Source organism: Anas platyrhynchos, chromosome 21 (assembly GCF_047663525.1).
Source record: "Anas platyrhynchos isolate ZD024472 breed Pekin duck chromosome 21, IASCAAS_PekinDuck_T2T, whole genome shotgun sequence".
Taxonomy (NCBI): Eukaryota; Metazoa; Chordata; class Aves; order Anseriformes; family Anatidae; genus Anas; species Anas platyrhynchos.
The window spans coordinates 6,059,951-6,074,783 of NC_092607.1; the positions used below are offsets into that span (position 1 = coordinate 6,059,951).

The 14,833-nt window shown below is 56.4% G+C and overlaps 1 protein-coding gene across 3 annotated transcripts in view; it reads right to left on the minus strand.

Annotated features, from left to right (window-relative positions):
* ACSS2 (acyl-CoA synthetase short chain family member 2) overlaps positions 1-14,833 on the minus strand; it is a 31,253-nt gene that overhangs the window by 10,723 nt on the left and 5,697 nt on the right. For 2 of the 3 annotated variants that reach the window (XM_027442829.3, XM_027442830.3), the window contains exons 3-7: positions 5,090-5,181; positions 4,281-4,384; positions 3,924-3,996; positions 3,050-3,125; positions 946-1,060 (exon numbers count right to left, since the gene is read on the minus strand). In XM_027442829.3, the coding sequence (XP_027298630.1) occupies positions 946-1,060; positions 3,050-3,125; positions 3,924-3,996; positions 4,281-4,384; positions 5,090-5,181 (460 nt within the window). Of the gene's footprint in view, positions 1-945; positions 1,061-3,049; positions 3,126-3,923; positions 3,997-4,280; positions 4,385-5,089; positions 5,182-8,835; positions 8,892-14,833 lie in introns of those variants that run through there. The other variant, XM_072026526.1, reaches the window with a different exon arrangement.

Below are 14,833 nucleotides of genomic sequence, written 5' to 3' on the forward strand. Positions count from 1 at the left end.
ACTGAAAGACACCTCATCTGCTGGGCTCCTGCCAGGGTGTGCAGGGACCTTCCCTTTGGAAGCAGAGCCCAAAGCTCAAACGCGTCCCCCAAACACAGCCCACCCCTGGGCAAGCACCAGCCTGCATGGGCCACATCCAAACACCTAGGGGTAACTTGATGCGCTGCTGTGAATTAATTACCAAACATTTAGAGGCAGAAGACAATGCCCCGTGGCACGGAGCACACTGTTAGTGCTGGGAGGTGCTGGGAGGCTGAAGGCAGCACCCGACTGCCAGGTGCAGCAGGGCTGAGCCCAGCCCCAGGAGCTCAGCAGGATGCCACAGCTCCTGACACCTTCTCCTCCTTCCAGCCCCCTCTCACCACATGTCTCTGGCCCGCATCCTTCCATCTGGGTTCTCAGTTGAGAGGGAAAGCCCCAGCCCCAACAGCTGACACAGTTCCTGTGCCAGCCACACAGCGACTGCGTTATTCCCAGCTTACGATTGTTATCTTGGGGCTGGGCTCAGGCCCCAAAACCAAATCTCTCTGCTGTTTCTGCCATCACAGCTACAGTGCAGGAAATCTTTGCTCCTTGCACAAAAGGGGAGATTGGTACAGGATTAAAATGAGGGAGTCCTTCACTGGACAGAGGAAAACACCATCTTGTCCTCATCCTAGCAGCATCCAGCCTGGGGAAGCTGCGCCCTGCTGTGCTTCCAGGGATCCCGCAGGCTGGCAGCCAGGGACGGTGTTAAAGAAAGCTGCAGGGAATGGATCTCGGGAAGACAAAGGAACCCTTCGTCATACTGCTCCCAAAGCAACAACAGCAAGCAGGGAGAACGCAGGAACAGAGTCAGGAAACGGGAGCATCCAGGGGAGCTCTCCAGTGGTTTCACACAGTGATCTGCTGGGCTCTGACTTCCAGAACACAAGAAGCCCCCGTTCCCAGCCCCCAGGAGCATACCTGTACGTCCTGGCACAGCCTTTTGAGAGGGGGAGACTTGCTGCACGTCCCGTCCGCTGCGATCTCTTCCCTGCCCATGTGCTTCACCACAATGACTTTTTTCAACGGGGAGCCCCTGTCAAGGGAAAGGAGCCATCAGCTCGGGCTGCTCAAGCTAAACCTGCCCCCCGGGGGTTTTATGGGCTGCACTGAAGGCAGAGCAGAGGCCCTGAGCTGTGTTTCTTAAGCCACAGCATAAAATACCCGTGTGCCCACGCTGTTAGCTCGCCACGAAGGGCTGCTCTGCAGCCTGGCTGCAAGGAGACCCTCCCCAGGCTCCTGATCACCTCCCCTCATCTACTCTGCGAGCAGTGCCATGCAGCCTTCAGGCCTCCTGTGAATTGCTGCAGGAGGTGAGCCACAGCAAAAGCAGAGCTCAGAGAATAGGAAAGGGCTGTGCAGAGCTCACCAGGGAGCTATCAGGTAAACCACACGCACGCCACTCCTGCCTGCAGGGGAAGGAGTGACTCCACAAGCATCTCTCAGTTCACTGCTGGGGAGGTGCCTTACAAATCCCAAGTTCGCCTGTCTGTGAATCTGAACAAGGCCTCCCACAGCACCCAGGGGATGGTAGGTGGCTGCTCCCAGCCCTAAGCGTGATCCAGTGGCCAGCTTGGAAGGGGAAACGCTTCCAGTGCCAGGTTATACATCAAGGAAAAGAACAGGGCTTTAGATTCTCTGCTAGCTCCCATCAGAAGACAACTCCTTTCAGTCCTGCCAGGGTACCAACACATCTCCATCGGTTAATTCCTACAGCTTCAATTCCTAACTTCAGGGTCACTTCTGCTCTACCACGCAATTGCTTCTACAAACACAAACGTTAAGAGTTGAAAATGATTTTAAGCCTGAATTTTTAACATTCAGGCTATCTACCCCAAATCTACATGTTCGATCTCATTTACAAGACCACATTCAGTCTCATACAAGCTACACATTTTTCTTTCATCATCTCAGGGATCCATGTTGGAGCAGAGGTTCAGTAATAGCTGGTATCTGTCAAGAGCTGGATGCAGATCTGGAACAAAGCTGAAAACATCCACCCCAAAGTCTTCCTTGTACCACTGTTGACAAGAACCCTGTGCGTTCATCCCCCATCCCGGCCTGTAATGCACTGAGTACCTATTAGGGAGACTTCCAACTCCACACAACATCTAACCAAACTCATTCCTTGGGAAGTTGAATGCAAAAGCACAGATTATGCTTCTGAACGTCAACAACATTTTTCTACAGATTTGTTGCTTTTATTCTACCTTAGCACGCCAGGAATACCTTGCCTGCTAAACAAAAGGTTACAAAAAAGTCATTACCAATGCCTTCTCTTGTCAAGTAAGGGAGAGCAATCAGAAGAGGAACTTCTGATGTGGAAGTGTAAGGATCTAGGTGTGGTCTCCAGTGTGACAGTGACTGCATCTGTAAGCCTGGCAAAGTCATTTCACCGTATTTCTTTCCCTTTCTGTAAAAGGTGATGATGTCTGCCTGCCTGTGACGTACCAGTATTTCAGCAAAGACCTTTTCTAAAATGGAGCAGCTTAACCACGTACCTGTGCACAGCCAGGTGCTGATCCTGTGCACAGGTTGGTGCGTGCCAATTAAAGTGCTGCTTCCTGTCACACAGCCGTTTCCCAAAGTTGAAATAGTTCTGTTTTATTTCATTATTGTTGAACAAGGGGTTTTTAGGCAAGATTTAAGCCCCATCTCAGCCTGCACCACAGCATTGTGTCAGAGCAGGCACGCTGTGTACAGAGGTGTGTTATTCCCTCCCGCTCTACAAGCTGCTGCTGCAGCACTGGGAGATCTGCCCCGGGTTGCAGTAATTTGGGATTATACAGTACATCTCCAGCAAATCCTCCCACCCAACACGTGGGCCTCCAGGTCAGAATGGAGGAGAGCAAAGTTTAAAGATAATATTCTTAAGACAAGGTAGTTGAATTGTGTGTTCCTTTTGAAAGGCTCATTGCAGCTTGTGTCAGACCCGTTCCAGTCTGCCAAACTGCAAGTTTCTGTTCCCATTTGTGTGTGAGCAGATTCCAATAAATGCCCTTCTCACAAAGGAACCTGAACTTACTTGTCTTTACATTTCTGGAGGGCTTCGTCTGCAATCTGCTTCAAGTTGACCAGCTTGTCTCCTCGATAAAAGGCATCTGTGAAACAGTAAGGAAAACTTGAGAGAGGCTCCTCAGCCAAGGCAGCCTGGGACAGCTAAAAACAGGCAGCCTCATGAGGGCAGAGCAGAACTCATGCACCAGAGGGAGGGAAAGACGACAAGTGGCTGATGGGAAAGGTTTCCTAATAAACCCTTTTGGTCTAGAGAAAAGGATGCCAAGAGAAATGGTGAAATTCCTTCCCTGGGAGAGGTTCAGATTTGACCCAACAAAGCTCCTGGGGATATCCTGGGGAAATAATCCAATGCGGCAAGAGCACAGATTGTAAAGTTTAGTGGGTCCTTTCCATGCTATTAATAGTAACAGCACTGTCTCAGAAAACAGCTGTGGAAGACGCAGTGGGCTTACACACAAGCACCACCACTCTCCGTATTCTTTGCTTTACGAGGCTGGGAGTTGAGACAGGAATTTCCTTGAAACTGGGAAGGGAGGGAATCCTCATATTTGGATTGCCCCATAAATGATACATCTTGCAAACATCTGGCTTATTTTGGAGAGAAACATGGATGAGAAGCATTTGGAAACATGTTATTATCAGCTGGTGACATCATGCTGTACAGGACAAAGTGGGCGGGCTGCTTAGATGCTCCGCTGTACGTTCAAAGTGGAAAACTGTGCTCAAGCACAGCTACAAGCAGCGCATCCGCCTCGCAGCAGCTCAGCTGAAGCACTGCCTCCTTCTCTCCCAGTTCCAAGCACATCTGGCTTCTAAAACACAGACCTTTCAGCCAGCCAACAGAAACAGCTCAGGGTCAGGGGCACTGAGGCGCGCTTTACCTGCCGTAATGAGGAGAGAACAACCGCAGTCAAGAATCCGCTCACAAAGAGAGTTTGCTGAGAAACCTGCAAACTGACAGATCACACAACCAGGTTAACAAGGTTAACAACAGGGATGGCCACAGCTGTGCTGCTCCCCCACCACAAACACCAGCCCCCAGCATCGATGGAGAACACCAGAGGACATGCCATGGTGCAGAAGAGGGCTAGGAAACAGAGCGTTAGTTTTGTTTCCACCCATCTTCTGGTCAGCGCCTATCTTTTCAGCCCTTCCAGCTTCTCTCCTCACCCTCCTAAAAGGAGGGTGAGGAGCTGCTCCCCCAAAAAGCTGTTTCCCCCGCCAGGGCTTGCTCCTACCACAACGGAGTGAAGAGCCCCGATCCTGGCACAGGCAAGCATGGCTATCACCAGCTCCAGGATCATCGGCAGGTAGATAGAAATTCTGTCTCCTTTCTTCACACCTGTGGAGGGAAAACGGACACGTCATTCACCCAAATGAACACCTTACTGCAAAGAAGGATCTATACAAGGAAGTCAATGTTTATATGCACACAATAAAGCTTCATCTGGAGCTAGAGCTGAGCCAGCCTTGTGTGGAACACCTCAGCTCTCCAGGCCAAAGCAAGCGTCCACAGGCATGAGCTTCCACTGCCATTTCCCAGCAATGCCCACACAGCTGTGGCAGACACTTGAAATGAGGAACTTTACGCCAGTGGTGACCAGAAAGGGAGCTCCAGCCTGTCCAGGAACATCAGGCACATGCATTTTGCCTTTCAAGCCCCACAGCTCTTGTGAGGTGACTGCAATGAACGCTCCACGTTCTGATCAGATGGGTTCAGTCCCTTGAAGGAGACAGAAATGCAACCAGTGCCCACTGCTAGCTGGAAAAGCCCAAGAGCTTTGAGCACAGGTTCTTTCCTAGTACAGCTGACAGGAGCAGCACTGATGAGCTTTCACGTACAGAACTGCAGATGAACGTGCAAAAATACTTTGCAGAGCAAACCTGCATGTACCCTCCTCTACAGCTGTGGAAACCAATGGAGAAACGAAGCACTTTGCACAGAATTACTCAACAGACCAGCAACCACGCAGAGAACAGAGCCAGTCCCAAAAACCAGCCTGCTGCTTTCCCAGTACTCAGCGCTCCTGTTGCTCCAGCCGCCTACCTTGGTCGCGGAGGACATTGGCAAACTGACAGACTTTGTGCAGCAGCTCGCTGTAGGTGATTTTCATGGAATCCCCAGGCTCATTCCCTTCCCTGGAAAAAGGACACAAGGTGCATTTGTTACTGCACAGGCACTACAACGTAACAGTGACCCTGCAGACTCAGGGTACTTACCCTTCTGGGCAACCCCGATGCCCTCACCCGCCCTTCCGAGCACAGAGTAACCAAACCCCAGAAATCCAATTCTGGACTGAAGTTCTCCAATAGCGGGACAATTTAGTCCAAAGTTCCCATCCCCATGTAAATGACTACACCTTAATACAATCAAACACCCACAGTGCAAACACGTGGTGCTTTCAGAGAGCACCCAGAGGAAGAAGGGGCTAAGAGAACCAAAGCCAGAAGTGCGCAGGCTCAGGAGGAAGCTGGGATCTGTGGTGTGGCACCCTGCTCACACACACTTGTGCCTGCAGACTTGTCTGCATGAGACATTGGCCAGTGTTGCCCTGCAGCAGCAGCCAGCCCCTGCATACCTCCTGCCTGATGAGCAGGGAGGGGATGCCAAGGGCTGTCTTATATTCCAAGGTCATGTATTTATACACACGTGTATTTGTTAAGTGCCAGGCCTGCTCTGCATTATTTTCTCTCTGTGGTCCTCGCTGAATGGTTGGACTTGATGATCTTACGGGCCTTTTCCTAGCTCAGCCTGTGATTCCCCGAACCAGCCCCGGGCTCCTGTCACCGCGGTGCCAGCGGGACCTTGGCACCAGGCACCCCAGGGAGAAGGGCCAAGAGCTGCACCCAGAGAGAGAACAGAAATGTCACGTCCCCGGGGAAATGTTCTGTTACCAAAATAAAAAAAAACACCTTGGTTATACACAACACAAGGCTTCAGCCGCTGCAGAGAAGGAAACGAGGTGGCACCCCGAGAGATCAGGAGATTAGCAACGAAAAGTTGACTTCCCACACAGCATGGCAGCGATCTCCCACAGCTGGGGAAGGAGGGAGACACTTCCCCTGGCCTCTCCCCGGGCAGCCAGCACACCGACATGAGTGACCCCTAAAAGAATAGCTGTGGCTCCCAGCTGACGGCTCCCCTTGAGAAGTGTCCCCTGGGCTACGTGCAGGGGACTGAAAGACAACACCAGCGCTGGGGAGTGGCCAGGGCGCACCTCCACGCGGCTCCGTCCTCAGGACCGCAGCCAGGCCCCCTCTAACTCGGGAGCACAAACCTCACACCTCCAGCATCCCAAACAGCCCCGAGGGCACAGGCACGCACCAAGGCGAGGGGGAGGAGAGCTGTTCTGGCACGGACACGGGGAAGGGAAATGCTCGCATTTCTCCTGTAATTCCCCAGGAGTGGCTGCTCTGCGTCAGCACGGAGCCGCGTGCTCTGCTGGGGAGCCCCACAGGCACAAGTCCTGCACCTCTGCCCCGTATAGGGCATTTCAGGCCTGGGGACTACCCGTGCACGATCCCCTTCAAGAGCTGCTCAGGGATCTGCTGCCTACAGACTCAGCTTGTCCTGGCTGTTCCTGGGGCTTGCGCAGGGCTCCAGCGATCAGCTCCGCTGATACCCACACTGCTGTGTGGCACCTCCGACCGGCCACTCCTGAAAGGGGATTCCCAGCTGGGTCCTTTAGGCAAGTTTGGCCCTTTGTAAGCACAAATAGGAAAGAAACGTGAATACCAAGAGTCATGAGAACGAGCAGCAGTGTTTGGGGCAGTGTTTGTCTCAGGCACGGCCAGCTCAGCCCTGGACCGAGCAGCTTCCTCCCCTTCCCCTCCCACAACCAAAATCATCGCTCCACGACAGCTCAGCTGCGTGACACAGGGCCGTTCAGCGGGCTGGGCTCCCTCACAGCGGGGCTCCCGGCTGAGAGAGAAACCAGGAAATGACAGGTTTCCTTTCGGATTTTATTACTCGAGGGTCAAAGAGCTGAGAGCTGCTTTCAGAGCTGGGCCGAGCAGCTGCAACTGAGCCGAGCCAAGGGAAGAGCATCTCCTCCTGTCCCTTCCCCTCCCTGCGCACAAGGCTCTGGTGCTGGGCTGAGCACCGTGCTGGCCAGCTCGTGCCAGGCACAGGAGCACTGCACACGCAGCTCTGCCCCTCGGGGACGAGCCCTGCTCTGAAGAGAGCAGCTTGGGAAGGGGCAGGAAGGCGCTGCTCTGGGTGCAGAGCCTGGAGGGATCAGGGCCAGGCCCGGCGAGGTTTGGCTCCCCACCTAGAGCACTCGCTGGCCACGTTCCTCCCGGGGGTTGCGACAGAGCCTGCCCTGCCCTGCCCTCACACCAGGCCTCCCAGGCACCCATTTGCTCCATGGGATGAGCTGATGGTGGGATGGGGACGGGGCCAATGGGGACGGCACAGCCCAGGCCACCGCGGGGCACGGCTGCTGGGGTGAGCAGCACCCAGCACCTCCACGCTGCCTTCCCGGGTACAGCACCCACTGGGACACAACCCCACACACACGTCCTTGTGCACACATCCCACACACCAGGCCCTGCTCCTCTCCAGGCCATGAGGAGGGGCCCAGGCCAGGCCCTAACGCCAGCACCCACAGGGTATGGCAAGAGGGACGTGGGGAGGGAGCGCAACTTCTGCAAGGGTTCTCAAAGGGCTTTTCAGAGTCCTCCCCGTGCTTCGTCCTTGTGACTGCAGAACAGCCCCACCAGCACGAGGAGGGGGAAGCCTCAGGCTTTGGGATGATGTGTTCAGATCAGGGCAACCCCCCCCTTATGGGGAGCCACGGCCTCGCTTCTGCAGGGGACACGCGCTGCCAGTGCGCCTCTCAGGGACCTCGGCGAGCTCTCAGGAGCAAGCGATTGTTTCGAGCCTCCCCATGTCTGAAAATAGCTCGCAGTGCCCACAGCTACACTCAACGGGCTGCAAGAGCACTCCGGGATTTTTCTGCCCTCTTCTCTGGCACAAAAGCCACCACAATTAAGCGTTTCGGATGGGGCACTTCAAGGAGTGCCCACTCGCACGCTACGAGGTGCTGCGTGCGTCAGAAGGGAGCTTGCGGGCTCCTGGAAGCAAAGCTCGGTGAGCATCTTTCCTCTGGTGCCCAGCAGGTAAAAGCAAAACCCATCAGTCCTGAGCATCCCACGCAGACTCGCTTGTCCAAAATTAAGTGAAAGATAAACAGCACTCAAACAGCACGCAAACATGTCCGGAGTGCTCGCCTCTGAGCAGCACAAGTCCCCAGGTTCCTCTTTAAGCACTGCTGCTGAAAGATGACAGAGGCACTGCCCGTGTGTGATGTTGGAGCTGCCAGCCAGCCTGCCTCTGAGAACAGAGCAATTCGCAACCCCCAGACACACCGCTGGGTGAAACACCTGGCAAAACCCAGTCTAAACCAAACAGGTTTCTTGTCTCCTGCAAACCAAACCCTGCACCTAAGGGATCCCAGTGTCACAAGTGACCACAGCAGGGACGCGGCTGAGCTCCCAGCACTGCAGGAGCCCCCATTTCACACACCCCATGCCACGCGGGTGCTCAGCAGGGCTGGGGCCAGATACATGCCTGGCATCTGCAGCACAGCAGGTTAAGGAGCACCAGGACTGAGTGCAGGATTTTTTCCAGCACTGCTCTGCCCTAACCACACGGATCCAGCTGGGGTGGGGACTTCTTGGCCTGCTACAGCTCCACAGCCAAGGGAGCACCCGAGCGGGTCGAAGGGAGCTGAGCCAACGCTCTTTGGTTTCTCTTTCATCAGATTTCTAAGTAACAATTATTTGCATAACCTGTTTGAATGCAGCCCCCTTGTGCAACGCTGACACAGCATTTGTGTGGAACAGCAGGAAGCGCAGGTTGCATCAGTGGAAATTATGGTTTTCGAGGTAATTGCTGATGATAATTGCGGTTTGCAGGGGTTATAACACCACCAAGAGAAGCTGGCGCACAGGAGAAAGCGATGGAAGCTGAGCAACTGAAGAGTTAGGCGTCCTCAAGATCTGCCAGAACACCTGCAGATCCGCAGGGTGGCAGTCCAAACTAGACAGGGGAAGGAGAAAAAAATAAGAAAAAAATAAACTAAAATCATACAAACCACTGCAAACAAAGCGGGGTACAATGCCAGAGCCTACCCAGCCCCTGCAAACACTCCCCCTGAGGGCCAAAGGCGCTGAAGATCGTTTTGTCCCTCCCTTAAGCTTCTGTGACCGTGTTGCTCTCAAATATGAGCACAGTTCTGAGCCCACAAGCAGAAGGGTCCCAAATCACCGGGACTGCCAGTCCCTGAGGACAGCGGGGTTCGGGGCATGGCCTGGCTCCAGGTGCAACCCAGCAAGGAGGTGGCAGCAGCAAGGAGGAGTCCCAAGGAGGCAGGTGGAGCTCCTCTCACCTCCCCTTAAGGGCTGCTGACAAAGGGGGAGAACCAGGAGGGGGTGGGTGATGCAGAGGAAGTGCTCTGGGGATGCTCCTGCAGCAACCAGTGCCTTGGGGACCCCGCAGGTGCTTCCAGAGCAAAGCAAACCACCTCCAGGCCAGCAGGGGTCATTCGGCAGGCAGCAGAGAGGTTGCAGCAGCTCTTGGAGCAGTTCTGCTTAGTGCAGGGGAGAGGCTCTGCATCTCGGCTAGCAGAGAGCACCCTCCAGGAAACGGGTTCCAGCTTGGAGGAGGTGGGGGGGGAGCAGAGGACCCTTCCCAGCGATGCAGTGTGATGGGAGAACTCGCTCAGAGACCTGCAGAAAGCTTCCTGCAGAGCGGACACAGGCAGAGGGTGAAGGTCACTCCAAACCAGAGCACGGTCAGAGCCCAAAACCCCTCCTGAGCAAGGGACCAAGCTGGTGCAGAGGGGACGCAGCCTCCCAGCTCCTCCTTGGCCGGCAGCCCGGCCCCAGAGCAGGGATAGCAGCAGGCCGGAGCTCTCCCTGCACCACCTCACGTGCGAGGGGGCAGCCAGCCAGCCCTCGGCTCCTCCAGCAGCCCCAGCTCCAGAATTAGAGCCGCCGAAATGCCAGGCACAGCTCAGCCGGGCAGAGCCACTGCCGTCTGGGGAGCGTCTGGGCTCACGTGCACGCCGCGTGGGCAGCCGGGCCTCTGGGACCTTGGAGCTGGCGCTGACACGTGCGGGCTGCGTGCGGCCAGCGGGGCTCTCACCTGCTCGCTGCCTCCCCCGAGCCATCTGGCCCAGGAAGCAGTGTCCTGCAGGAGGATCTGGATGGCCCGGAGGTTTGGGAGAGCCACCGGGGCTAAAGGAGAGGCTGTTTCTCGCCCCGCACCCAGCCTTGCTCATCCCATGTGGTGCTGGAGGAGCAGAACCCGTTCATGTCTCACTGCTTGCAAGAACAGCCCAGGTTGAAGTGGAGGCCTGGGGAGGCTGTGTGAGCACTCAGAATGAGACAGCTTCACTGGAAAAAGGAGGGGGGATTCGCTGGCACAGGGGTCATTCAATATAGAAATGCTCCTGAACACACGGCTCCAAGCAGAAGCGTTTCCAGCAGGGCTCGGCACTCCAAGACGAAGCTGTGGAGCTCAAGCAGGTTTGCAAAAAGCACTCATGACAACATTTCCTACGAGCAGGGCAGATCGCCCACCCCAGCCACGCTCACCGGCCCTATCAGCCACCTCGGTGGTGGTGCACGGCAGGAAATACCCAGCCGAGTTCTGGGAAGGCTGAAGGTTTCTATGAGAGGTTTGCCAGAAAGCTCAGCCTCCGCATTCCCTGCAGCCACACAGCTCCTGTTGCGTCACGGCACGGACCGAGAAAGAAGAAGTTGTGTAACGACAGAGCGTGGCCTGGGAGGGAGCGGGCGAGGGGCTCTCAGCCTCTCCAAAAGCACCTGGCAGCGCTTCACGAGGAGGCTACGAGGCAAACCTGGCAACAAATCCTGGGGAAAAGGAAAAACATACCCACTTCACACCACCACTTCTCAGATCCATGCGGTTAACTCAGAAACCCTATAATTTGCCACCCCAGTGCCCCCATACACACAGGTAGGATCCATGAAAACCCCACTGCCAGGTCTCTCCCTGAGCCAAGCCTTTCAGCTGGAAGCTGAGCACACAGCCACGGAGAGCAGGTTCCTCCTGCTGCAGAGACACCCAGACAGGGCCAGCACACAGTGCCCAGGTGCTGTGCCAAAGCAGCACAAAGGAGCTCGTTTCCAGAGGGACCCCGGGCCACCACCGGCCTTGTGGTCGGGGAATGGGCCCGCTGCTGGCCTCTGGAAGCAGCAGGATGGGAGCAGCCTGGAATGGAAACACCCAGCACCCTGCGAGGTTGCTAGTGTCCCACGGCAAAACCCAATCCATCTTGCTGTCCTTCCCTCACATTGGGGACATTCTCGGCTCCTCGCAGCCTTTCAGGAGCTCAACAGGCACCAGAGGCATCTCAAGGAATAATATTTATTTTTGCAGTCCAAACACCACTCGCCTCGCTGTGCCCTGAGCCATGCTGGCAGCCCGAGGTGGACACACCATTCCCCACACTTCTTCCCCTCGTCCACCTGGCTGTGTAGATTTCCAAAATCCGCTCCAAGCCCCTTTCAGCAGGCTGCTCGGACAGCTCTGAAGGAGCCACCACCAACTCACGGCACTGTCGCTGTCAGCCAGCCAACAGCAGCAGGTGAGGAAAGCTGACGGACGGGGCTTGCACTGCTCCTGCTCCCACCTGATGCTCCAGGCACATTTTCAGCACTGCCAGCAGCCGCTCAGGCCCTGTTCAAGGAGGATCTGCTGCTGCCTTGGCATGTTTGCTCAAACAAGGCAGAGCTGACAGCCCCCCCAGACAAATCCCGGTGGTGCCAGCAGTCCTCCTGTGCTGATGGGAGTGGGGTGAGCAGCGAGGGGAGCCCTCCTGCCCTGCAGCTTTGCTTGCTCCCTGCTTTTCTTCAGTAACCATCATGGAAGGAGAATACGCACTCACCCTAATTCAGTCCTTGAAGCATTTGGCAGCACAAGACAGCCAGTGAAGGAAAAAAGCGATTGCTTATTGCCCGTTTTATTTCGGGCCAGCTCCATTTACCCCCAGAACAACGTGCCCAGGGATCGCAGGGCGGCAGAACTCCTGGGCAAGGTCAGAGCTTGGCCGACCTCAGCCAGCGCCAGCCCCGTGTGCTGCAGCACAGCCAGCTAGCGGGACGCGGGAGGAAACATTTTGGATGTTTACCATAAGGAATATTGTCAGAGGAGCACGGACTATTTTTACCAGCCCAACAGGAGGGGAGCTTATTTCCAGCACGGCACAGCTGATGCCTTGTTTAAACAGTTTGCAGCCGGGCTATGAAATGTGTCCTGGGCGAAGCTGGGGTAAGAAAACTCACCTACAGGCTGGGGAGCGCCCCGTTGGGGAAGTGGTGCAGCTCTGGGCGAGCACTGCTGGATTTTCCAGACAAAGAAACACTGAAGACCAAGGAAGCGGGTTTCTGTGGGGCTCAGAGGACATCCACCAAGCCCATGATAAGGGGTCATGCCTCCAGTTGGGTTCAGGGGGTCGTGCCTCAAACCCTGCAGGTGACGAGCAGATGTCACCTGCCTGCCTGCCCCCTCACCCTGTGGCACAAAAATCCCCCAGGGGATGGGCAGTGACACCAGCAGGGCTGAGCCAGCAGGTGTGCGGACACAAAAAGGCAACCAGGAAGGGGCTGATCTCCCCGCGGGATTCCCCTGCCAGCAGGATGGGCTCTGACCCCGCAGGGAACTGCCAGGGCTCCTGACTTGGTCCCACACCACGCGCTGACACCTCCGAACGGCGTGCAGAAATGCAAAGGGAGGCTGAGAGCCTGCCCCAGCACGGTGTGACAGCTCTGACACGGGACTGAACGGGGGGAAAATCAGCTCCTTGTGCTGCTGAGAGCCGAGAGACTTCCTCAGTGCAGGGGTAAATGAGTGCTGCAGCTGCACAGAAAGCCCAGCAGGCACAACAAACGCAGCTCCCCATGAAAACCTGCCGTGCTTGGAACAAGGACCTGCCTGCTCTGCTTCTTGCAAAGCCTGAGCACTCTGTGTGCTCTCAGTGCCCCCACTCTGAGCAAGCCTCACCCGCTTCCAGCCTCGTTCCTTGCCTGCGTCTCTGCCTTTCACACGGCGGTGCTGGAGGAGAACACACAACCCGGCAGCCAAAATAATCAGGTTTTCCAGTCCAGTGAGCAAACTGAAGGCTCTGATCTTCCCTGCAAAGGAGCACGCCCCCGGTCTGTACGGGAGGTCAGCATCCTCTGTCCGTGAACTCCATTTCTCCACCTGCAGCTTCAGCCCCTGCCAATACTCACAGCAGCCCTTGCGTAACCGCAGCGTCCCCCCAGCGGGGAGCAAACTATTCTAGAAACACCCAGGTGCCCACAGCGTCTGCCAGAGCTGCAAGATGTGTGCTGCACAGGCTGTGAGAAAATCCAGGAGCTCCTGTCCTTCCCCGGGTAGTTATTGGGCAACCACACACCCAGAAGCACGCAGAGAGGTGGCTTTGGGAAGGGTGCGAGCAGCGTTAGGGCAGAGGTACAAGGAACAGCTCCAGAATTACTGAGCGCCTTGTGCTGAGCTACAGCCAGACCCTGTCAGTCCAAAAATGAGCACGAGAGCAAGATACCAGCCAGCAGGACAGAAGCAGCCGCAGGTCTCGCTGCAGTACCGTGAGCAGTGGGACGCTCACAGCCCCGTGGGCAGGACCCCGTTAGGGGAAGCCCCAGCACCAACCAGGCAGAGCCAAGCCCCGGCCTTCATCTCAGCAGCAGGAGGTGCTGGGGGGGGGGTGTGAGCCAGGCCAGAGTGGAGAGCAGTAACTGGGGAACCTGCTGTGATCCTGAGAGAGGAAGCAAAGAGCACAGTTAAACCAGCTTGATTAGGCAGCCCTCCTTCTACCCGTGGCTAAGTTAGCCTCTTGATTAATATCTCGCAGGAAACCTCACGAAGGCTGCCTGACGGCTCTGTCCACACACTCCCCGCCACCGCAGCGAGCCCCAGCAGGGCAGCACGCAGCCCCTGTCCTCACAGCAGCACAGGGAGCTCACCCCGACCCACGGGGACACGGGGCAGCTCACCCCGCTGCTCCCCAGCACCGGGCAGAGCCCCGGCAGCAGCCCTGCAGCTCCAGGCAGGTTCCTGCAGCCCCCTGATCCTGGGCACTCCCTGACACCCAGCTCGTTTCTCTGTCAAATGCTTCCTGGCTATTGCTTCACCTTGGTACGGACACAGACTGCAGCCCTGGCAGCAGCAGCTACAGCAGCTCAGACAGCCCAAAAGCCAGCTGCCCTGCTCAGCTCCCAAGCAGGAGATGTTGCTCCTACAGCCCCGCTCCTCGCAGCTCAGCCCCAGAACAATCACACCCGTGCTGTGCACAGGCTCCCTTTTGTTAAAAGGGGAGAAAGCCCCATTCTGCCAGCCTGGGCCTCGCCAGCTGCTGCTGCAGCCTGAGAAATCCTCAGGCATTGCTGTGCCCCCACACTGCTGCCAGCAGCCGGAGACCTCCCAGCAGGAGCAGCACGGGCTGAGAGCACGTCCCAGTGCACATCCCGAGGGGGACACGGCTCTGCAGAAGGAGAACGGGCCTTGGGATCTCAGAAATGTACAAAGCATCCTTCCCAGCACCTCTCAGCCATCTGGCACATGCACCTGGTGGGGACGAGGAAGCAAAGCTTGACACGCCTGCCCTCAGAAGGGAGCAGCCCTGCTGTGCCTGCAGGCTGGGAGCGCGGGGCTCCAGCACTGCCCCGCGGCACCCAGGGGGGCACAGCCTGTGCATTGCTCCTGGGGCTGGAAGGGACAGCAGCAGCCCAAGGAAGGCATTTTGCTGTTCTCACACAC